General features: G+C 40.5%; 1 protein-coding gene across 1 annotated transcript in view; it reads left to right on the top strand.

Annotated features, from left to right (window-relative positions):
• Window positions 1–6,023: 6,023 nt before the first annotated feature.
• TBX20 (T-box transcription factor 20) overlaps window positions 6,024–23,785 on the top strand; it is a 48,104-nt gene continuing 30,342 nt past the window's right edge. The window contains exons 1-5 of the mRNA XM_079151158.1: window positions 6,024–6,670; window positions 10,118–10,367; window positions 11,429–11,593; window positions 15,447–15,555; window positions 19,480–19,638. Coding sequence (XP_079007284.1) covers window positions 6,544–6,670; window positions 10,118–10,367; window positions 11,429–11,593; window positions 15,447–15,555; window positions 19,480–19,638 — 810 coding nt within the window. The 5' untranslated portion in view covers window positions 6,024–6,543. The remainder of the gene's footprint in view (window positions 6,671–10,117; window positions 10,368–11,428; window positions 11,594–15,446; window positions 15,556–19,479; window positions 19,639–23,785) is intronic.

The following is a 23,785-nucleotide window of genomic DNA, read 5'->3' as shown; positions in this document are numbered from 1 at the left end:
TACCTTTCCTCCTGAGTTCTTTTAGCAAAACAATATAGAAAAATACTTTTTCTACATTGATGTTTTTTAAATACATCTCCAAGCTAGGCTTTGAACGTTGGGCAGTCAGGGATCATATGCAAATTGTAGCAACTTATCCCACCTCAACAAGCCAATACCAGGCCCAGTACAAATGAATGCCCACAAATAGGTAGAATTTTCTTAAGTCTGTTTCTACAGTCCTTGAATCTTTATCATAATTTCTGTGTTTTGTATCAGTTTACATGTATATTGTCTGTGTTTTTCACCAGACTGTGAGTCTCATGAGGCAGAAATTTTAGTGTTCTGATCACTATTCCATTCCCTGGGTCTCACACAGTATCCAGCCCAGAGTAAAACTAGGTAATATTGGTGAATGAACAAATACACTGCATTCTTCACCTTTTATTAGATATATGCATCTTTGTTCATGTATGTGATTCAAGTTGTCTGCAACATTGATATTTGTGACTCGGCATCCAAGCCCTTAGTGGGTGAATTTTCCCACTGCTGGGAATAATATGAACTTCAGTCCATGGCCTCAGGATGACTTGCTGTGGGAGTTGGTGGCAGAGAACGAGAAGGACTACTTCTGCTAAGGTCTTCACCTTGATCCCCCAAAAAGCTCCTGACAGAGATGTGGATAGATTGTCACCAAACAGCTGGCTCTGTCTCCTAAAGATCAAAGGTGGGAAGTGACTGGAAAAATGTGTGAAGACGCTTCCGTCATCACCAGAAGGGAGACTGAATATTTGTTGGCTGGGGCTCGATCATCTTCCCCAAAGGCTCCATTGCTATAAATTTAACTGGATGACATCTCCAAAACAGGCGCTACTTTGAGTAGGGAAGGACGCTAGTAAGACACCTGTAGTTACTCGTTCAAGAACACATTTAGTTTGAGTTTGTTTATTTTTAAACCGCGGATCATAGAGGACCTTCAGGCTGCCTGTCTGGCGGCGGCTTGAGCCATCCATTGTGGCTCACGCGACCGCCGGGGAGGGATGGGGAACCTGGCCACAAAATCCTTCATCCCAAAGCAGGCAACGCGTGTTCCGGCCTCTTTGCTTCCGGTCTTGCGGGTGCCTATTTAACAGGCTAGTAGTACAGTCCACAGTGTCAGAAACAACCGCTTTCGAACCTGTAGATTTGCGTTGGAGTTCCCTCTCAACAGCTTATTATCAGCGTGATTTCGATCCAATTCTTAACCCTTTATGACAGTCCCAGGACGAATGGAGAGCTCAAAGTTTAGGAAGGCGCCAAGAATATTCAATAATCAAGAAAACATTTTAATGAAATAATTTTCAGAAATAAAATTCATGCAAAAATCACGATGTATACGATACCTAAATTTTAAATAGCACCCACCAACAGTTGGGCGGTTGGGAGAGGTAAGGCTGCGATGGCCCAAGAGGAGGGCTGGAGAAGGACGGTGGGAACTCGGGGAGGAAGAAGTAGAGGAGGAGGAGGGGGAGAAGGAGGTTGGGGTGCAGGGGTTTGGGGAGAATAGATCTGGGTTCCGGTGCGTACAGTCAGAAGAGAATTTTCTTCACACTTCTTGGCACGTGTTTTGCACCCAACGCTAGGGTTCAGGTTCTTCCCTGCCCGGGGCACCGAGGGCTTGTGTGGTCCAGGGCTGGTTGCGTTGCGAACGAACAGGGATAAGAGTGGCCACAGGGAGGAGAGAATGGGTCGCTACCCTGAGGACTGTACTATGAGCTGGCTCTGAGACTTGAGTGCAGGAAATGGGGAGTCCAGGAGGCCCGGAGGCCGCAAGGCGCTGAGCGGTGGGACCCGGTGGAGGCCTGGAGCGGGCACACCGGACAGCCTGGGCGGGGAGTGGCTCGCAGCCTCCCACAGCCTAGCAATGGAGGCTATGTGCCCCCGCAGCAGCTGACCTCCGGAAGCCTGAGGTCGGGCCAGTTAAAGTCGCAGCACCACTGGTTCCAGACCTTTACCTCCTGACCACACGCCTCTGGTTCCAGCGCTTTACCCTACAGATGATGTAACTGCTTCAAGCCACAACGACATCCCTTTCTTCGTTGCCCCAGCGAGTGTGAGATGCCGGGCGGGCCCAAGGCACGCGCATACACACATCACCAGGGACCCTCCGATGACAAACTTCAGTCACTGCCCTTGAGGAGTTGGCTCTCTGCTTCAGTCTTAGAAAAGGAGTTGGACAAGGGTGTTTTGAGAGGTGTGGCCCAGGGGCCACAGGAGTTGCCAGAGATCTGGACATTCGGGCCACTTCTTGCGACCTGGGCTGGGACATAGGCGCTAGCTTTTCTGGACCACTGGGTTCGAGAAAACTTAACCCAGCGGAAGTGTGTGTGGCATCCCAGGTTAGGGCTATGCGGAGGAAAGGCTTTGACACACTTTCCCGCGGAGCGGTGAAATCCGAGGCCACGCTCTCTGGCCGGCACCGGACGCGAGCTGCTCTTGGGCGCCTGGGGACGCGCAGTAGCGGTCCCCAAAGGACTTCGGTCGCTCTCCGCACAGTGCTCTCGTCATCTTTCCTGTTTTGGAAACCGAATTTATGAATCCAAAGGCACCAAGACCCGTTACTTTTGCTTTTCAAGCGTCTACCGGAAAGAGCTGGAAGGAGGATGTGGACGGGATCTGAGGCCACCTTCTCTAGTAGCTGCCCGTGTGCTAAGAAGCGGATCTCTTTTCTCCTTTCCTGCGTCTGACACCAGCAGCAAGGCGGCAGCCTCTATTTGGAACCTGGCCCGCCGCCCGGGCGAAACTCCGGCCCTGGAGCCTGCAGACAGTCCGCGCGAGACCTGCAGGGACCGGTTCCTGAAGCTCCAACAGAAGGGTTTTACATTAGCATTCGTTAAGCTAGGGATCATTGGTCAAAAGCGGGAAACATTTTTTTTCCTAGACAATTTTCGGGGTCGGCTAACCTGAGTTCTGGAGGCTACGAATGGAAATTTGAAACCGCGATTTGTATAATAGGAGGCATCTTCTAGTCTTCCATATAACTGAACTCAGACGTACAACAAAAATTTTACAATCCTAGGCTTTAAAGTTTACCAGGATATAAATAACAGTTCGATACCATCATGTGGCTTCACTCTTCGGTGTACATTCCAAAACTGTCTACACAGCTCCACATGAGCAGAGAGAGATTAAGATTTTCCAACCAAAAAAAAACTGCAGTTCAAAAATTAATATAATTAAAAGTATGTGTTGTTTTGTTTATACAGGAGTAAATATTGCTGTTACTTATGTTACTTATTTAGGTACATTGTACATTATTTCATTAATCTATAGAGCGATCATCCGTGTAGAAATTATTGGCCCTATTTTAATGTAGATAATGAAAGTGAACTTTGAGAGGTTTAGATAACCTACAAAGTCTCAAAACTGATATTTGTTAAAGCCGTATTCAAAGACTTCTCTGATTGTAATGCAAATTTTCCACATCCAAAGCTGCCCCCAGGTCTGCCATCAGCCTGGGAAGGACTGGAGAAATGTGTGAATGTGACTGCTTTGTTTCAACCCCCTAGGTGGTTTTACCTGTTAACCTGTGCCAACAATGGGATTTTGAAGGGACCTTAGAACTCTGCTTAGGAGAGCTTTTAATCATCCTTTGACAGCACCTCTCTGCCAAGCTCTGGTTCCCCCTTTATATAGCACCATATTGATTCTTAAAGGCAATAAATCTAAGAGGAGGGACAGTGTGTCCCCGATAATAATGCTGCAGCATATGTTTTACTGCTGAAGTTTCAACACCAACAAGATACATAGCTTAGGGATGCCCAAATGGCTTACCTATTGCACCCAGATTTGTTTTCAAGTAGTCTTTTCAATTCCTCTGGTCTGCTGCCTGCCTCCTCCAGTCACTCAGCTTTTCTTGCTTCCTGTGTTACTTTTAGTAGGATGGAAAGTTGGGATTGCCTGCCCAGAAGAGCTGGGCTAAAGCTGCACCAGCGCTCAGAAAGAAGGTGGAAAATGACAAATGTCCATTCACTTTCCCCTTTACTCATCAGTTTTTCTGAAAATGTCCCTCTCATGATGTTATTCAAACTCCACTTGATTAAGATACATAAGACATGGTTTTTTCCGCTCTGTAGAAATGCAATGGTGATTTTTTTCTTTTAAATTGAGGTATAATTCCACAGCAAGTTTTTGAAAACAAAACCCAGCCAATGAAATGTGCTAACCCCTGTTTAAGTATGTACCAAGGTCTAGCATTTCAAACAAAAAATAAACCAGTATACGCCTTACCGTTCAGAAGAAGAAAATGTCACCTTGAGAAGGTGCTGTATTTGGGAGGGGAAAGGGTGTGTGGGGTGGTAATCTTTTATTTTTTTTAAGACAGGGTCTCACTAAATTTCCCAGGTTGGTCATGAACTTGTGACCCTTCTGCCTCAGCCTCTGCCTCTGCAGCACTAGGATTGCAGGTGTGCACCACCAAGTCCAGTTTGGGGTGGTGACTTTAATAAACCAGGGATCTGGACTGGTCTGGGTTGTCCAAAACCAGCAAAGCATTCAAGAATGGAAACCGATCCTCAGACATATCTAGAAGCAGCACAGCCACAGGTCACGGTATAATCATGACCCCGGCGTGGAGTGAGTCCCGCACAGCGATTTCCCTTTAGCTAGTGGAATGGACTGCAGGGATGATGAGCAGCTCTGCCACTCGGGACCGCAAAAAGCAAATGGTGATGAATTAGACAACGGTGTGAACTCCTTGAAGTACCTAAATCCATAGTTTTACTAGTTTCTCCCAGTTTTACATAGACCTTTTGCACTTAGGTAAAGATATCATTGTACGTATTTTTGTCACCTGAATGCAGAACTTTGTTAAAAGTATTGATACAAAATGACCAAGACAGACTTGAATCAGAACTCTTCTAGAGGTAGCATTTTTTTTTACACAAATGTTTTCAACAACTATTTCGACGTTTGGTTTTTCCCCATATCTTCATTTCGGGAGTTGGGGCGGGAGGCGGGGGAGGGTGGGAAAAAGGAGCTGTTTTTCTTTTTTCCTTTTCTTTTAAGACCTACCAAGAGGCCCCTAATCGCCAGGCCGACTCACTGGAAAGGAGGGCAAATATTTACATGTATAGTTTGAATATGTGTGTCAGCCTGAGTTTACACCACTCCAAGTGAAGCGGATTACCCTGTGAATTCGGAGAATTTGAGTTATTCAGGCTGCGCAAGGCCAACTGGACGCCCCCCCACGAGGCTGTGGGAAGCTCTGGCCGCGACCGAGTTTGCAAAGGCAGACGGGTTCCGTGTTCTCTGAGGCCAGGTGTTGTAAAGGTCATACTCTCCCACTGAGCGTCGCGTGGTCCCCGCAGGGCTCCGCGCCCTGACCCTCGCTTTCCCTTAGGCCTCCGCCTCACTTTCCACAGTTCCTCTCGTAAATAGAAACCCTAGGCTAGAGGCGCACCAATGCGCGACGGATGCCAAGGTTTTGAGTGCAGCATCCTTTGCCAAATGCTCGCAGCTTTCCCTCAGCGTTTCTATCTTAGGGCTGCATTTCTTCAACCCCACTGTCAGGAGATAGAATTTGGAGACCGTTGAGTGGGAGTCCGGGGACCTAGCCGATTAGTGCCAGCTCAGTGGCGCCGGTTTCCGTTCTACTTAGCGCTGCCCAACTTTCTTTTGAAACTTTGAGACCCAGTAAGAAAAAGAATGGAAGAAGCAAGATTTCCCCGAGGTTTCTACGCCCTCATCCCAGGTCCTAGGCCGTGATAAAATTGCCCTCTCCAGGCAGCGCGCACGTCCTCCCGCCCCAGAATTGCAAGGTCAGGAGTGAGTGTCTGCTGTAGCTGTGTCATGCTGATGGCAGGACCCCTTGTAGTGAACTGGTGCTGGACTGTGGGCCCGCGAAAGCGCACAGCCACAAGAGCGCCGCACCCCAGGCGCGCCCACCCCGCCCCGCCTGCGGCCACGCCCCCGGCGGCAGAATCAGGAAGCGGTGACGTGAAACAGCGCTGACTGGCTGCGGGCCTAAGGGATAGCCACCGCCAGCAAATTAAGACGCAGGGCAGCGAGTGCCCTGGCGCAGTGTCCGTCGCGCCTCGCCGGGCTCTGCACGCCTGAGTTGGGGCTCCCAGGTGCTGGAACCCTTGCAGCGCCGAACGGTCGGTCGCCACCTCCCGACAGTCTGGGACGGTCCGGCTGTACCCAGCAGAGGCAGGGAGGAAGAACGCGGAGGGGGTGTCGCTGACCCCTGTGCTTTCCGCAGCTGATGTTCGTTTCCGGCTTCGGGCAGTCTGTGCTCCTGCCGCGCTCCGGGCAGTTTGCGCACCTTCTTAAGTCTGCGGTTGCTTCTTTCCCTTTCTCTTCCGCTGGTTCAAAGTCTCTGCGGCCCTGGGGCTTTGCGGTGGGAGAGAGGAGAGGACAGTGTGGCGCTCTGGGAAGTTTAGAGCTGTTTCTTCTGAAGTCCCAGGCTCCGCTGTGACTGTACTCGGAAACTTTGAGCTGTGTCTCGGGTCTTTGTCTTATCTGGGGAAGCTGGACGGTAGTTCAGTAGGCCCTGTCTCTGGCCAGGACCGCGCGCCGGGGACCATGGAGTTCACGGCGTCGCCCAAGCCCCAGCTGTCTTCCCGGGCCAACGCTTTCTCCATCGCTGCGCTCATGTCGAGTGGCGGCTCCAAGGAGAAGGAGGCGGCAGAGAACACCATCAAACCCCTGGGTAAGTTGGAGTGCCTGGCTGTCCGTGCGGACAGGGGAGGCAATTGCTGCGCATCCTTCTGTCTCCTGGCCACTCCGCGCGGCTCGCGAGTCTGGTGGCAAGTGTAGCCGTTTTCCTGGCTCGTGGAGCTTCTGACCTGCCCCGGTCCTGTCTAAGAAGGAACTTTTTTTTTTTTTTTTTTTTTTTTTTTTTTTTCCTTTTCCGCTCAGGTTTTCTTTGAAGGCTTCACAGTATGTTGAACACCAAGGGTATGGCATCTCCAGATTGAGCTAGTCGCTCTCCTTGTGTCTAAAATCCTGATGTCAAATCAGACGTATGGCGTATGAGTGTTGGGTTTGTGGGGATAAAAATATTCAAAGACAAATCATAATAAAACCCTCTTTAAGACCACAGGATTTATGGTGCGTGTAACACCTACTTTGTGCATTTGAAACCAAGGAGAAGCCAAACGATTTCACAAGAAACCATTTCGGTTTTGTTTCTGCTCCGATGTGAGTAGACTAAACGGAGCCAAGTCCTTAACACCACTGTGAAGTGCTGTAAATTAAGCCGCTTCTCTCCGCATGAACCATTTTCTTTACAGAAGCTCCACACTTATCAGTAAAACTCATTTTGTAACTGTCATCATTTTCATTTGAGGTTGGCAAAAACATTAACCAGTAACCATTTCCCAAATTCCTCAACTTTTAGTTATAATGTTTATTTAACAACCTTTGCCATTTATAGAAGTCACTAGACTCAGAGTAAAGGGAGAGTACGGTTTATGTTCTCCTTAGCACAAGTGAGTTGTGTGGGAAAGAAACTGCCCAAGATAAGTGTTTTAAAATCCCTTTACAATCGAAGGAGAGAGAAGTATTCTCAGATACTCCGGTGTCCTCAGTAAATAATTGTCACATATCCTGATCCCTTCAAATACCTAATATAGTGAAAATAAATAGCAAACTTAAGGTAATTTTTTCTATTTTAACTCCCCCAATGTTTACTTTCTCCTTCCTATCCTCCTCAAATCTTCAAAATAATCTTAATATCATATCATATTCAAAATAATCTTAATGTGTAAGAGGAAGTATTAGAGATGAAAAACAAGAGGCTTAGGCAGAGAGGCCAGAGAACTAAAATCCCTAGCAACAGGAACCAAGGAAAATGAAACGGAAGATCTTCAGGAAAGATCTTGTCAAAAAGTCTCTCCTTTGAGGTCCTCACTCCCCTTTTCTGGTTCTTCCCGCCTACCTTCCATCAAAACCTGTTGAAGAAATGGGAGCAACCAATGAAAACTCAGTTGTTTAGAAGAAACCTTAACGATCAATTTCAAAGTCGTATTTGTGGGACTTCCCACCATTATTCATTCCTAATTAGAGGGATCCTGAATTCTTTATTAACTCCCCATCTCATTTTGGTGCCTAGCAGGAAAGAGAATTCCAGGTTAAAATTCTTAACAGATATGTAGACAGTGAACTGGGGAACATGCCAGATCCAGTTGCACTATCATTTCCATATTACTTCTTTATATTTATTGTTCTGAGAAAAACTACCTTCTATCCAAATTTCTAAATTCCAAACTGTAAAGCCATTCCCTGTCCTCATCAACCCCTCCACCTGACCCCTCCCATATACTCTCAAAATGAGCATCCTCTTAGCTTTTGAAAAGAGCTCAGCAAGAACTGGTAGGTGTTCTTTCTTGCACTGGCCAGTTCAACAGAGCACAGTTAATGACTGTAAGCCAAGGACTCCTGTCAGAGAACACCCAAAGGTTCTGTTATGAGACAACGCGATACCTTTATTGAAGCACTGTGTGTGTATGGGGGGGGGGGGGGTCCAATGTATCCTGTGTTCACCCTTTAAAACTATTTAAAAGAACCACTAGAGCTTTTAAATTAAGAATAATCAAATCAATTGTCATTCTGATTGTTTCAAATTCCAGGAAAGGGAACAAGGCCATCCCCAAATTTTATCTTCTCCTGATATTTGAGAAACACATTCACATGATGTCTTTATAGGGATTAAGTAGTAATCTTAATATTTTTCTTGTCCTTTGCTTCCCAATGTAGTGGTTAAGTCTGAGGCTTAGGAATTTTGTCTCTTTCAGTTATTGGAAAATAAGAAAAATATTAAGGTCACTACTTAAATCCCTATAAAGATATCATTTAAATGTGTTTCTCAAAATATCAGGAGAAGATAAAATTTGGGGATGGCCTTGTTCCCTTTCTTTGAATTTGAAACAATCAATGTGACAATTGATTTGATTATTCTTAATTTAAAACACTTCCATGAGTTGACCATTGTATGAGAAGAAAATGCAATTATTCTATACATACTCTTTGTCCCACAAGAAGAAGTGTGAGAAATAACAAAGAATTTTATGATATAAACATGCCATGTGTGCCCATCTACCTTGTATACCTGTGCATACATACATTTATAACTTGTTCCCAGTCCTTGAGAGTACTTAGAATAGAGTTGTTTGGAGATCAGCTTCACATTGTAGATTCAAGTAGTTTCTTTTTTAAGGGATGGAAGATAATTGGGACAATTACAAAAGTCCCCCTGTATTCCATCAAAGTGACTGGTGTAGTCCTAGGCCCTTATCAGAGGGGCAGGAGAATGTTTGGATCATCCAGTGGTATTCCATCCTCAGGCTGGATGGGGGTAGTGCTCTCTGCTTTCCCCACTTTAATTCCCTGCTAGCCTGGGTTTGAGGTGGTTTTTCTCACTTACAGAATCCTTTTGAAGGGGGGAAAAATCACATATCACCTCTCCAGGAATTTTCCAAGTCTAAAAAATGGCCTGAAGAGTCTGCTAATCTGCTGTAACAAACTGTATGCTGGCATTGTTCGTAAGATCTCAGACTGGGAGGGAGATTATAAAATTGTTATAATCTATCATTATCATCTCAAAGTCTAGAAAACCAAGAGCCAGACACAGAAATGGAGTTGTTATTACTAATCACATCCCCACCTTTCTCCCAATCCCTTGTCCTCCTTTCATGGAGAGAATGTTCCAGGAAAGAAGGGAAAATCCCTCTCAAAGTGGTGAAGGTCCTGACTGATCTCTTCACTCCCTTGATTTCCAAGGAGGAAAGCATCCTGGTTGTTAGAGACAAAACTGGTACCACATCCCACAAGCTACAAAGTCTACATTTTAGCCTTCCTGATCACTACCTTTCTCTTCACTCCTCACATTTCCCCCCAAGTGGGTTTCAATAATACTGGTAACAAGTGATGGTTCTAGAACTCACTCATTTGGTTTAGTAAGCAAGCAATGGGTGTGTTACCCTCTGGAAATCTCAGGTACATTTTGTACAGTGATACATCTTTCCTAGCTTCCTGGAGTTTCTGAATTTAACTTTCCCAGCATCAAATCCAGGTGTTTGTTTGGATATGCCGTTCTTCCTGAAATTTTCCGTGTTTAGCAGTGTCAGCCATCACTCTCTATTTTCTTTACTTCCAGAGCAATTTGTAGAGAAGTCGTCCTGCTCCCAACCTCTGGGGGAGCTGACAAGCCTGGATGCTCATGGGGAGTTCGGTGGAGGCAGTAGCAGCCCATCGTCCTCCTCTCTCTGCACTGAGCCGCTAATCCCAACCACCCCCATCATCCCCAGCGAGGAAATGGCCAAAATTGCCTGCAGCCTGGAGACCAAGGAGCTCTGGGACAAATTCCACGAGCTGGGCACGGAAATGATCATCACCAAGTCGGGCAGGTAGCTGGGCCTTTGCGGGTGGGGAATGAGGAAACCGAAGAGCCTGCGGAGGAAGTGCTCAGGGGCTTCCAGGAACTGGATTTGAGAGCTGGCTCGTCCTGGAGCCGGGAAGCAGTTTTGCTGAAAGAAGGCTGCTTCCTTCTGCCAAGTGGCATTTAAAAAGAGCTGCAGATGTTTGCATTTTCTAGCTGTGGGAAGCCCCACTAGGGCCTTGATGAGGATAGTACAGAAACTGACAATGCGCTGCCCCAAAGAGGACACAGTGGGATTTCTTCTTATCCTATCCCTGCACCCCGCGGAGGGTTTGGGGTTCTGGGTCACGATCTGAGGGGAGATCCGAGTACAGCGTGGGCGGCTGGATGGCAGCAAGGGAGGGCGGTCGCTTCCCTTTTATTATCCTCAACTTGCAGAAGCCACCAACTTCCATTAACTACGCAAATTAAATTTTTAAAAACTTATTTCAAAATAAAATTCGAAAGAAAAAAATTCCTGTCTCAAGGAGCGCTGTGCGGTGGGCCCTTTGGCTCTGAAGTTGGGTAGGCTCTAGCCGGCAGGAAGTCTTATGGAGTGTGGGCTGGAACCCGGCAAAGGCTCCTAGGTCAGTGCCCCTGAGCAATACCTGTGATACCCTCAAGTCTCAGTGTCTTGGGAAAGCCATTCCTGGAATCCCTGCTGTTCCCCCCACCCCGCCCCCATCTTTTCCCGGGTGGCTTGTACAATTGGATCAGCTCTGGTGACTTTGAGTCCTCTCTAGCTGAATGTGCCAGATAAATAACAGGATTTTCTCTAAACGCACACCTACGGATTTTGGGGTGTGGGGGTGGGGACCGCAAAACTGTCACCTAGCAATGAGGACTTGCATAAAGGTGACACTTAAAATCATCTACATTTAGAAGAAGTTGTGTCTCTACATTCACATCACTGTGGCTTTACTAGAAAAAAAGGGTGGTTTGTGGAGAGGAACGCACAGGGATGGAAGTTGGTCTTTCCCCTCCTTTCCCAGTTCAAGTCAGTTCTCTAGAAAGTGTGAACAGGGCGGGTTCTTTGTCTCTCTTTGTCAGGAGGATGTTTCCAACCATCCGGGTGTCGTTTTCGGGTGTGGATCCTGAAGCCAAGTACATAGTCCTGATGGACATTGTCCCGGTGGACAACAAGAGATATCGCTACGCCTACCACCGGTCCTCCTGGCTGGTGGCGGGCAAGGCCGACCCGCCGCTGCCAGCCAGGTTCGTGCTTCTGGATTTTTCGCTGGAGCAAAATGTTATTAACCCCTCTGGCACAATGTCTCTGGCTTGTGTAAATTTTAAGCAGGTCTGTTTTTAAAGCAGGGTTCTGGCAAGAAGTTTTTCTAAACCTGGAAACTCCAGGGTCAAATGGAAAATATATCAGTCTCCAAGAAAGGTAGTTTGCACATAGAGCAAACGTTGATTTTATTTTTCTTGTATTTTAAAGTTTTCTTTAATTTGGATATTTATTAGAAATGTGAACCATCTGATATATGTTTGTGTATAAAATTGCTTAATTGCTAATTGGTACTTAAAACCAGATTATAAACATACTAATGAAATGATTGCCCTAAAATTCTTTTCAGAGCAATGTATTTTAGCAAAGTGGTTGCTTATAGTGAGCATTTGTTAGTAATTGGCTACATTTATACATAATAAACATCTTTTGCTAAAATTTGGTTGTTTTTGGCAGATAAAGGACTCAGATTTAAGAAAAACAAACCCTTTTTTCCCCTCCACAGTTTTAGTTGATGAATGTAATTCAACAATATTCCTTTACATGAAACATTATTCAATCAATGTATTAGGGATCATATATGTTTATTTATGTGGTAGTTATTGCTAATAATGTTTTTCTAGGAATACCCTGTTTTAAAAAATTCCAGACAAACTTTTATTGTTGATATTTCACCCATAGGACTATTCTGGGAGGGGGGAGAAAAAAAGAACACATATTGTGAATAGCTGAAGTATAGGATCTAATCTCATACTATAATATAAAACTGAATATTAGCTGACTTTGTATTTTGTGTTCATCAACCTCAGCATTTAAATTGTTTTATGACTTTTTTTTGTGGTGGTTGAAAATTGGTGTCAGAGCTAAGAATTTATTTAAATGTGCAGACTTAGGAACTTTGAAGTTCTGACTGAAATGTATCTAGTAAGGAATTCTTGTCAAGACAGAATCAACACAATTTGCACATACAGTTCAGATAGAGCATTGTGCTTAATGAATAGTTGATCACAGTATCGTTTATAGCATGCTAAATGCACTAGAGAAGAGATTACCAGCAGCTTTTCAGTTTTCTAGACTAGGAAGGTCATCTTCCTAACCCTTCCAAATCAGTATATTAAATAACATTTAGGACTCAGAAATCTTAAATATTGCAACTCATTTTTTTCATTGAAAAAGATGTGCCAGTTTACAATATAAAATTGGTAGAACTAGTGTTCTGTATTTACTGTTTAATAGTCAGTTTAGTTTTATTCTTGAGCTTCCTTGTGAACTTACTGTTTTAAAATTTTAAATGAGAGATTTTAGCTGATTCTTAACTATTTTTATAAACAAACATTCCTTTTTATTTTTCTCAGTCTTCTAAGAAGTTAATCACTCTTATTTAACATGCATTTTCTTCCTATCTGAAGGTATGGGGAAATGGTGCAGGCCAGCAGGACTTTGGAAATATGACATGTCTTGTTTATGTTACTAATCTGTTCTGGTTAGAGAAAGAAAGTGCGTACCAATACACTATCTTAACTGAAGCATGTTTAAGCTATTGCTGGAATTTTAAGTCCGGGTTGGGTGGGGGGGTCAAAAAGGGAGGGGCTTCCTGTATGTGTTTTCATTTATCCTACTTCAGTTTATTTATGTTGATATTAGATAAAAATGTGTAGTGGATTATGGAATATAAATATTCTAGATAATTCAAGCAACTATTCTTTATTACTGCTGTCAAAATAAATAGTTTGCTGTATTCTCTACCTCTACTAAGAAAAGGGGGGAAATTTGGGAAATGAGAATTTTTGTACTCATGGTAGAATTTTTTATGGTTCTAGGTCATTGAAGCACTTTATCTTAGACTAAAATTCATTGTCTGTTGTTTTTAATCAGAGGAAATAATGCCTGACAATATTATTTGATAGTAATGGAAAATACATTATTCCTGATCTAAATTAATATTACATTTTCATATAGGACATTTCTTTTTTTATAAAAGTAATTCATATGTAAATAGGTTACTATTTTTATTAATGTGATTATGTGTATTAAATATGATACTTTAAAGAGGAAAATTTCATTAACTTCCAAGATTTTCAGTAGTTTTGTACTTTTGGAGGAGGGGGCAGGAAAGGAGACTGATCCACAGAACAACTGCACCTATGAAATTACAGCTTCAGAGGGATGAAATCTGAAAGACTGTCATGTCTGTGCTGTAAAAAAATGAATACTGTAATTGAAAAGCAGTTATGAGCACCCGTCCTAAAAGATATGAAACCAACAGGCAGCAAATGCCTGAAGGCTTTAAAGTTCTTCTTTGAATCTGGCAAGAATCTTCAGTGCTGTTAGTTTTTCCTCTGCTTTGCTCTTGGTGGGTTTTGTGAATTCCAGCCTGAGTACACAAGTCCTTTTTCTTAGTCCTCTTGTGTGGCAAACCATGGCACAGCCTTCTTGTTCTGTATATGAATGTTATAAGCAAAGGATCTTGTGACTTTTTTCTTTTGCTTTGCCCAACCAAAATATTAATGTTTAATTATATTTATAAGAATGCTATATGAAACCTACAAATAAATAGCCTGTTATATGGATAAAGAAGTTTATCAGGGTTGGGGGGTCTAGCTCAGTGGTAGAGCTCATTCTTTGCATGTAGAGGCCCTGGATTTTACCTCCCCCCACCCCACTCAATAGTTCTGTAATCTCCCTCTCAATTGGGAAAGGTTTTGTCAAGAAGATGACAGGATAGAGATTTACAAAGAATTGTACTTAGGGTAATGATTGCAGGTAAAACAAATGGACTACGTTTTGCTCTGAGTAAAAGATTGCTTTGCATGTAGGAATGGATCAATAAATGATAGATTTTTTCCATTAAAACTTTTATTTATTTATTTATTTATTTGCTTAAGCTGTTTGCAAATGAATTGATTGAATAATTCAAAGCTTATGCAACTTGTTTAAACTCTCATTTAGTGAGAATATAAATAGATGATGATGAAAGTAGGTGGCAGTGTTTAAATACGCAACTTGTTTAGACTCTCATTTAGTGAGCATATAAATAGATGATGATGAACATAGGTGGCAGTGTTTAAAGTACCAGGAGGCTCATCAGACTCTCAGCTCTACGCTGGGGCTATTAAGCATTCTCCATGTCCCTGTATTAAAATTCCTGTTTTTATGCATACAAAGAACATAGACTTTAAACCTAGTCACTATTAAGTATAAATAAATGGATTCAAATTGTCACCTCTTTTAAATGCTTTGTTTTCCTTGCTTTTTAATGATATTTGTAATAGGAACTCCTGCAATAGTTCCTATTAATAATTTTTTTTCTTCTGAAAATACCTACAAGATTTGATATTTGGCAGTTGCAGACCAGTAGCTAACTAGATAGAAGGAAAGAAAACACTCATCTTTTAAAAATGGCCTGCTCAGCACATAATAGAAAATTTATTTATTTTTACATCTTTTAGATCATTGGTACATGAAATATATGAGATGTTTTAGAGTTATTTTAGCATTACTTTTTTTGGGGGGGACACCTGGTATTGAACTCAGGCACTCAACCACTGAGCCACATCCTGAACCCTATTTTGTATTTTATTTAGAGATAGGGTCTCATTGCTTAGCACCTTGCCTTTGCTGAGGCTGGCTTTGAACTCAAGATCCTCCTGCCTCAGCCTCTCAAGCCGCTGGGATTATAGTTTAGCATTAATTATATTAATAAATTTGAGGCATGTAGAGCAAATAAAATGGACCGTTTATATGATGTTTACGAGTTCCTTTAGGCACAGAACATTGTACAACTCACAGAGACAGATTTTTAAAAAGTGTCTCAATGAAATTCTCCTGTGATTTTAGGCTCTATGTGCACCCAGACTCTCCCTTTACTGGCGAGCAGCTACTCAAACAGATGGTGTCTTTTGAAAAGGTGAAACTCACCAACAATGAACTGGATCAACATGGCCATGTAAGTACGGTGCCTTGAACTATGCCCATTCCTCTGGATGGAATGGCGAAGTCATACAAAATGTCCTGTCAGTCCTTTCCCTCCTTCCTTCATCTGTCAGTCATTCTATGAGAACATTCATGTGTTCTTCAGGGAACCTTGATGGATTTTGTCAAGAAGCCATTTACAGGGATGCCAAATGTCACCACTGTGTGAGAGACCCAGGGATCTTCTGTGCCATGGGTTTCCCAACACTTCTGCAACTGCCTTATCACCTGAGCCAACTACACATAGGAGGCTAATGTAGACTCGTCTTGGATTAAGCATCTAATTTCTGTTAGTAATGTGTCAAATAATTTAGCATAAAGGAAATGGAACTAAGACTTTCCTTGGGTGTGTTCTACAGAACACATTCATGTGAGATGCAATAGAATAAAAGGGCTTATTTCTAAGTAAGTTTGCAATGCTGTTTACTTATTGTGTATCCCCTTTGTGGAGAGTTTTGTAAATGTTAAAACATAGAGAATCTCTGCAATTAAAAATGAAGCATTTTTTTGTGTCAATAGAGAGCTCATTAAAATATGGAAAAAAAAGAGAAATTTCAACTATGAGCTCTTATCAGTAGTTAATAGAATAAGTAGTCATTGATGGAGACCCTTGCACATTTGCCAAAATTCCTTTTGAAGGCATTATCTTTGATGTCATTCAGTGGCTCTATATAACAATTTACATATACATTCTGATTCAGTTTTTATATTAAGAAAACTTTGGACAAACTTGCAGACTTCTTTTTAATAAGATATTACTATTTTTTCTTTCTCATGTCCCTTTATTATTTTGTTATTTAAGATTTTAGTTTTTATTGAATCTGCCAATTAGAGGAAGCATTTCAAAATCTTTTTCAAAGATGTCTTTAAGTAGATATTAGAGTTCTAGATTTGGTTTCAAATCGTTGGATTGAACCTGGAACCACCTTTCAGTTGCCCTGGGCCTTGTTTATAACAGTGAGTCAGAGAGACCAGGTTAACTTGTGGCTGTGATGGCACTGTTGAGATATTGAAAGTAGGTTAATAAGCTTCTGTTGTTTTAGTTACTGACCTTTATGGATATTGGCGTATCTTCCTTTCATCATCATCATCATCATTTTTTTTTTGATGCTTCCATTCAAGGATTTTTTTCAGGTTAAAAATTATGAAGCATCTGAGTGATATTTTTTATAGGTCAGTGATCATTTTTAATGTTTTTCATATTAAAATTTCTTGGGCACCAACTGAAATCTTTGCAAGGAGAAAGGAAATTCTTTTATAGGTCTGCTATTTTCCACATGTGAAGCTTTTAGGAGGATTATTTGGGTCATTCCAGAAAGACTTCATTGTTCATTTTGGGATCAGCTGTCTGGAATTAAAATGTCTTTCTTGTTAGTATCAGCTTCGTGGTGGGAAGAGCAATACACTGGATTTCAGGAGCTCTGGGTTTTAACCTGCTCATGTCAAGATCAGACCCTGATGAACGGTTTTCTCTTAGAAGGTTGCTTATATCCATTTTTGCCCTTAAAATTTCATGATTTAATATAACCCTTTATCACCAGAATGAGTGTGTTCTGAAAATTTTAACAAAAAAATTTTGACACTGTTGTTTGGCTGACTTCTTTGAATCTGTTCTGAAGCCCTAATACAGATGCATTTTTAGTCTTTTAACAGAACAATTTCCTATTCCCAGAAATTTATTTTTCAGTGAAGCAGAGTCCACATTTCTGTTAGTGTTTCCTAGCCCCACAAGGGCATGGTAATCAGAGCTAGAAGCCCTGGGGTCTCACTGTTCAATGCATATTCCCAAGTGAAATTGGCCTTCAGGCCACTTGGAGGTGGGGAAAAGGTATTATTTAAAGTTTAGGGTATTTTTTTTTTTTTTTTTTGTCATTTGGTATGTATATGTGTGGGTTGGTGTGTACATGATTTGAAAATTATTCTTCTTAGTTGAACACATAAGGAATGTTGAAGTTTTTTTTTTTCTTATATCAGCATCAGGGGACAAATGCCTCCTTTTGTTGTTTCAAATGTATTCCAGTTCTGTGTGTACCGATTAGGATCAGTAGCATGAACTGCCAGGAATAAATGCACTATACAGATGACATTACTTCTTAAAAGTTTAATTCTTTTGAAGTTCTAATTTGTTTCAGTTATTCCTCTTCTAGTTTAGAGTCATAAAAAGGTGGCATATACAAAATTCAGTGCCCCTCCTGTTACTTTACTTTGCCTTCCAAGTCAAAGAGATTGACAGAGATAATTATGTTGTTCCCTCCATATCCATAGGGGCTTGGTTACCGGACCCCCCCTGGATAGCAGAATTCATGGATGCTCAAGAATCTTATATAAACTGATGCAGTCTTTGCATATAACCTCCCATATATTTCTGCTCACCTGTAGTTTATTCATAATACCTAATATAATGTAAACAGTTATACTGTTGTTTAGGGAATAATGACAATTAAGAAAAAAGTCAACATGTTCGGTACAGATGCAATTAAAAAACTTTTTTTTTAATTGGAGGTTGATTTAATCTTGAAATGCAGATTGTATATCAGTTTATCTCACAATAAGCTAGTACTTAACTCTGCTAAAGGCAATCAGGAGAAACACTCATTCACCACACCCATGTTAGCTGGAGAGCAAGGGAGTCATCAGCCACAGTATCAGCAGCAGCAACCAACACTGAGTGCCTGCAGCCCTGCCATGTGTTTACCAAGTGAATAGGAGAGCCAGCTCTCTGCTCCTATGCTTGGAGAAAAGCAAACAATGTGAGCCCCCAAGTCTAGGAAAGGCAGAACCAGTTTTGGAGAGTTAGGTAGCTATGTGTGTGGCAATGGGAAAGAGGTGAGAAACTTTTTATATGTGAAAATGAGTTTTGTTGCTCATATTTCATAATGATAATGCTTTATATTTTCTTTAACAGAGAAATGAAAAAAATATGGTCTCTTAGCTGACTTGTTACAGGGTATGTTTATTATTTCTAAGAATTTGACAACTTTTATCAGCTATAGAATGGAAGATGACCATCACTGTGATTGGGTTTAGCTTTTTTCTTTTATCTTTTGGCTGGGCAGATACTGGGGAATTGAATCCAGGAATACTCTACCACTGAGCTACATCCCCAGCCCTTTCTAGTTTTTATTTTGAGACAGGGTCTTGCTAAGTTGCCCAAGGTGGCCTTGAACTTAAAATTCTCCTGCCTTCCAAGTCGCTGGGCTCAGGCATGCAGCACTGTGCCAGACTTCAGGTTTAGTTTTACAACTGGAAGTTACAAATGAAGAAAACTGTCATAAATATGAGCAGTAGAGTATCTACTGAGCATTTCCTATTTCTATGTGCTTCTAGGGTTATGCTGTCTGATTCTCACCACAGCCTTACGAGGTTAGCCTTGTTTTTGTGTTTGAGAAAACTAGAGGTTGGAGAGTTGAGATCATTTGATCCCAAGATTAAATGGAGAGCTATAAAATGGAAAATCTGGTATTCTCACCCATGTGTCCTATACCATACTGCCTTTCTAAGTTATTTCATACCCCCTCCCAGTAAATCATAACCTGGCCTCCTATAATATATGTATTTTTTATTTTAGAAAATTCAGACATACATTTTTGGTCTAATTAAAGCATTTTAAGGATTTGATTTTACAAAATGAATCAACTTATCCTCCAGATGACCCACTCCCTCTCCCTCATCATTTTAGAAAAGACCTTTGAAGCAACCTGTGTTATTTGCAGTTGTTTTGGTAAAACCTGATTCACAATGATGACTTTGCAGAAGTGTGTGAAAATGATTTGCCTGGAGAATGGAAAGGGTAGATCCTAATCTTTAAATTGAATTTGATTTGTTTTTGCTTTGCCTCACTGTACTCTTTGTCTGGCTAAGTATGTAAAAGTCAGTATTTCCCATCTCTTTGTTGTAGATCATTTTGAATTCAATGCATAAGTACCAGCCACGGGTACATATCATTAAGAAGAAAGACCACACGGCCTCGTTGCTCAACCTGAAGTCCGAAGAATTCAGAACGTTCATCTTTCCTGAGACAGTTTTTACAGCAGTCACAGCCTACCAGAATCAGCTGGTGAGTGCACAGTTCACAATTTAGTTTCTGCAGAGGATAAGGACTTAGGACGCTCAAGTTGCCAGCACTCAGAATGGATGTTTACTTTGGAGAGAACTATTGAATGCCAGCCCTAGGCCCTCTAGGGGTGTGATGAGTAGCTGTATATGACACCATGTTACTGTCTAGAATCTTTAGACTCCAAGTCAGGTTGTTCATTGCCCACTTCTTGCCCCAATCAGCCTTCTCAAATTTTCTTCTCCAGATGATTACCTGCTTCCTTTTCTCTACTTCCTGTCAACATATACTTGTTGCTTCATAAAATTTAAAAGTTCAGTTTCTTTGATAAATTAAATGTTTCATCTTCTTGCCAACTGTCCAAACTACTGATACTTCAGATATTTTGTGAGGCTGACTCAGTTAGTAATTTAGAATGATTCTAGAAAAATGGTTTTAAATTTTTCTAGAATTTGCAGTGTATAAACAGTTGTGTATTTAATTAATATCAAGATATTCAATTTATAATATTGGATATATATATTTTCTACTCTCCATTGTATAATACATTTCAAATTTGTGCATTTTATTTGTCCGTAAAGTTTAGTCCAATATGGTAAATATTTATCAAGATTCCAAGATTCCAGTAAGGGCCTAGCAATGTTAATACATTTTCTTCTTTTGTGATCAGCATGAGCTCAAAGGATTTACAGTAAAAGAAACAATCAACAGGTGAGGAAGCTGAGGCTGAGAAGTAACTTCTGTAGTTTAGAAAGATCAGAATTAGAATTTTGATATTCTTCAGTAAAAGGGGTGTAAGCTCTCGGTATACTTACCATTCAATTGTTAATAGCCTATTTTTGTATCTTGCTTTTATTTGATTAGTTGTGGGTAGTCAGGACAGTTGCTCTCCTCTTGTGGTATTCTTATACTTTGTAGGATGTACCAATAATGTTTTTGGTAATTTTTTTCCCTCTCTCTCTGAACTAGGCTCTAACTAAAGTTCATAGTTTGAATCTTTCCACCTTTATTTTTGTACTCTAATTTTGACAGTAATCCCTAAAGGAAGCCCTATGAGCATCATTTTGTAGATTTAAAAAACCGAGGTTCAGAGTAGTTAAGTTACTCACCCAAGGCTACAAATTTGATAAACAACAGGTCCTTCCTGAGGTTTTGATCTTCCAGGTTTTAATTCTACCTTTTTGGTAGCACTTTGATGGGTTGCAAGGCCAAGGATATAACCACTGCCCGTGTCAAAGGTTTGAGAAGTGAGTTTGAAAATGTTGCTAAGTTAAAATAGGTTAAGATAGTAATTGATGCTGATTCCAACATTAATAGCTTCTCTTGCTAATGTTTTATTTCTAATTGATATTATAAATCGGCTTAAAACCAACCACAAGAACCCTGCTATCCTTTATTGCATCATAAAGTATAAAGAATAATATGATTAGTGTGTCATTTCATTGCTAAATAACCCACAGTGGAAGCATGTGAATTCAGAATTAACTTCCTCAGCAGACCCTTTTGTGTGTGAATTTATTTCTTTGCATCTGCCTTTAAAACCACCATCTTTGGTATAAAACCTTATATATGTGAAATCCAGTTAATAGTCCAAGACTTGATTTGATATAACAATAGGCCAGTTTTGCAAATGGTTTATAAATTCAGAAAATGAATCAAAAATCCTAAAGCAGATGCTTAAAAATATGTGGAATTAATAAATCAACTTGGGGGATTTAGCATTTTCACTAGTTCTATGCCATTTTCTAAAGTTTTCTTAGCTCTTTCTAGGTCTCCCTACATCAACTGCTTCTTTAGTACTATGCTGTTTGTGTACTGTTTTTCTTACAGTAAGCATACTGTAAGAAATAAATGCATAAGATATAAACAAATATATACTATGTATACCATAAATATTAGAATTTTTCCTTGAGTGAAGAACAAGGAAGTAAGAAAAAAGAGGAGAGAGGATTTGAAAGTTGGTTTTGAGGACCACTTTATATCTTGAATTTTGGATAGGACCATTATTTTTATTTCTATTAAAATCCAAATCAAAGCTTCCAGTAGAATTTGTGGGAAAAAAAAATCTTCTCATTTATTGTGGCTGGTGGTTTTATTTATAAGTAATGAAAATGGAACTTTTTTTTGTTATTTCTTTTTTTTTTTCCACAAAGAAATGATTGCATTTCTTTACATTATTAGATAAAAGCTAAATACATTACACTTTCAACAAACTGTTTTATAATTTAAAATTTAAAGGTCATGCATTGTTTTTGAGCAGGCAGATCATTGCTGTAGAGTTGAAGTGTAGGTCAGGTTTCATTTTTAAATGCCTTTGGTCAGATCTTTTCCTGATAATTGGAGAAGTAAGTCTCTGAGGGCCAGTTTCACATTGTCGCTAGGAATCCCAGGTTGGGTTCAGAGTTCAGTGATATCACAGGGAATCAGAAGCTTTCTTTTCTTTGGCACAACTGATGGTGTCAAAAATCTGCCCTCCAATTATTCATGTATTTATTTGCAGATAATAGAGATGTTAAAAGAGCCCTTTTCTGCAAAGGAAATGCATTATATTCTATATTGTGGATATTATACATGACAAATGAAAACAGCATTGTATTTTGGCCTAAATTAGTCACACACACTCAACTGTAGGCTTTCTTAAGCACATATTGTTACCTTTACATTCTCTTCACCAGGTAAGAAACATTTCTGCTTTTTAAAATTAGTTTTGACTGATAAAAAAGCCTTAGCACTGGTTTCTCTATAAATGACATTTGGTAGTTGATTCTTTTTTGATTCTTCTTTTAATTTTATATTTGACAAAGGTAATCTTGTTCTATGGCACACCAAAGGCTTCCTGTATTAGAGCGTTTATGAAGTGATGTCCAACTGCAGCGAGATCAGTAGCTCAACTCCTTTCTCTGACCAACTCTCATCAAATGCACTGCTTTTTTAGTTATCCCAAATTTCAGAAAGGGATGTAAAACTACACCTTCTGAAGTGAATCTTTCTGTATAACTGCTGGCTTTTATTTAAACAGTGATGAAGGAAATCTCTGTCTGATCTTTTAACATATGTGATTACCTAGAATGTTAAAATTTCGCTATTTAAGAATAATTGTATCTTAAAAATTAGAAAGCAAAATAAAATGCTTTTAAATAAACTGAAGAGTTTCAGTTAGTCTGTGACTGGTAAAGGGATGAAATCATATTTCTGGCTGTTCATTGCTGAAGTAAAGCTTAACAAACATTTCCGAGTGTATTAGTGTGGACACCCAGCTAGATTCAGAGTCTAGCTGAATTATAGTGAATGTGATGGACTCATTGAGAGCTTGAACCCATGTCTCTGTGCTGCCAATTAATACTCCAGGAAAAATGTTTAAGGATATAGTATCAACCAAGAGTCCCCATACAATTTTAATGATAATAGATTCATTTAGCTTTTTCCCCTCTAATGTGTAAAAGCAATTATTTTTTCCAGAATTAGATAAAAATGTTCCTTAGAGAAAGTAAATACCTGATAATTGTCTCAAAGTCTTTTTTCTAATTAGTAACCTAAAATTAATTCTGTACCTAATTAGTAAATCTGAGTGTATAGAGTACCATATACAATTATTGCAACTTTTCTGAAATCTGAAATTATACCAAAATGTAGAGGAAGAACTTACTATTGAGACTCCTGGGGATTATGAAAGCTGGGTTTAAGAGATATTGAAGTAGATAATTCTAATAATGGAAGAAAATTCAAGGAAATCTGAAAACTCACATTGAATTTAATTGAGTTCCTTGTTCAAAGCTGTGGCAGTAACATTAGATAAGGCAGACAGTGAACAACACATGTTTTGAGAGTACATATTCTATCTGGTGTTAGGGACTGAAGGCTTTAAGATCACTCCACACTCATCACATTTGAGTCATTAATCTTTATTTTTGGAAATATGAACAAGACCAAATATATTGCAAAATCATTTTCAGGGACAAAAGTATTTAGAAATGATAAAAGATAGATAATTCTTTCTACCCTTTTAGTTTACACGGAAATAATAAAGCTTGTTATAGTTCACATTTAAGAACATTTGTGAAAGAATTATTCTCAATATGAACTTTTCTATCCCCTACGTTATCTGCTGTTATCTCTAGAACATTTTAACCACTGGAAAATCCATTCACTT

The sequence above is a fragment of the Sciurus vulgaris genome (genome assembly GCF_902686455.1).
Source record: "Sciurus vulgaris genome assembly, chromosome: 8".
NCBI classification, from domain to species: Eukaryota; Metazoa; Chordata; class Mammalia; order Rodentia; family Sciuridae; genus Sciurus; species Sciurus vulgaris.
The sequence above is the reverse complement of the archived record's forward strand: the minus strand, read 5'-3'. Positions and strand labels throughout refer to the sequence as shown.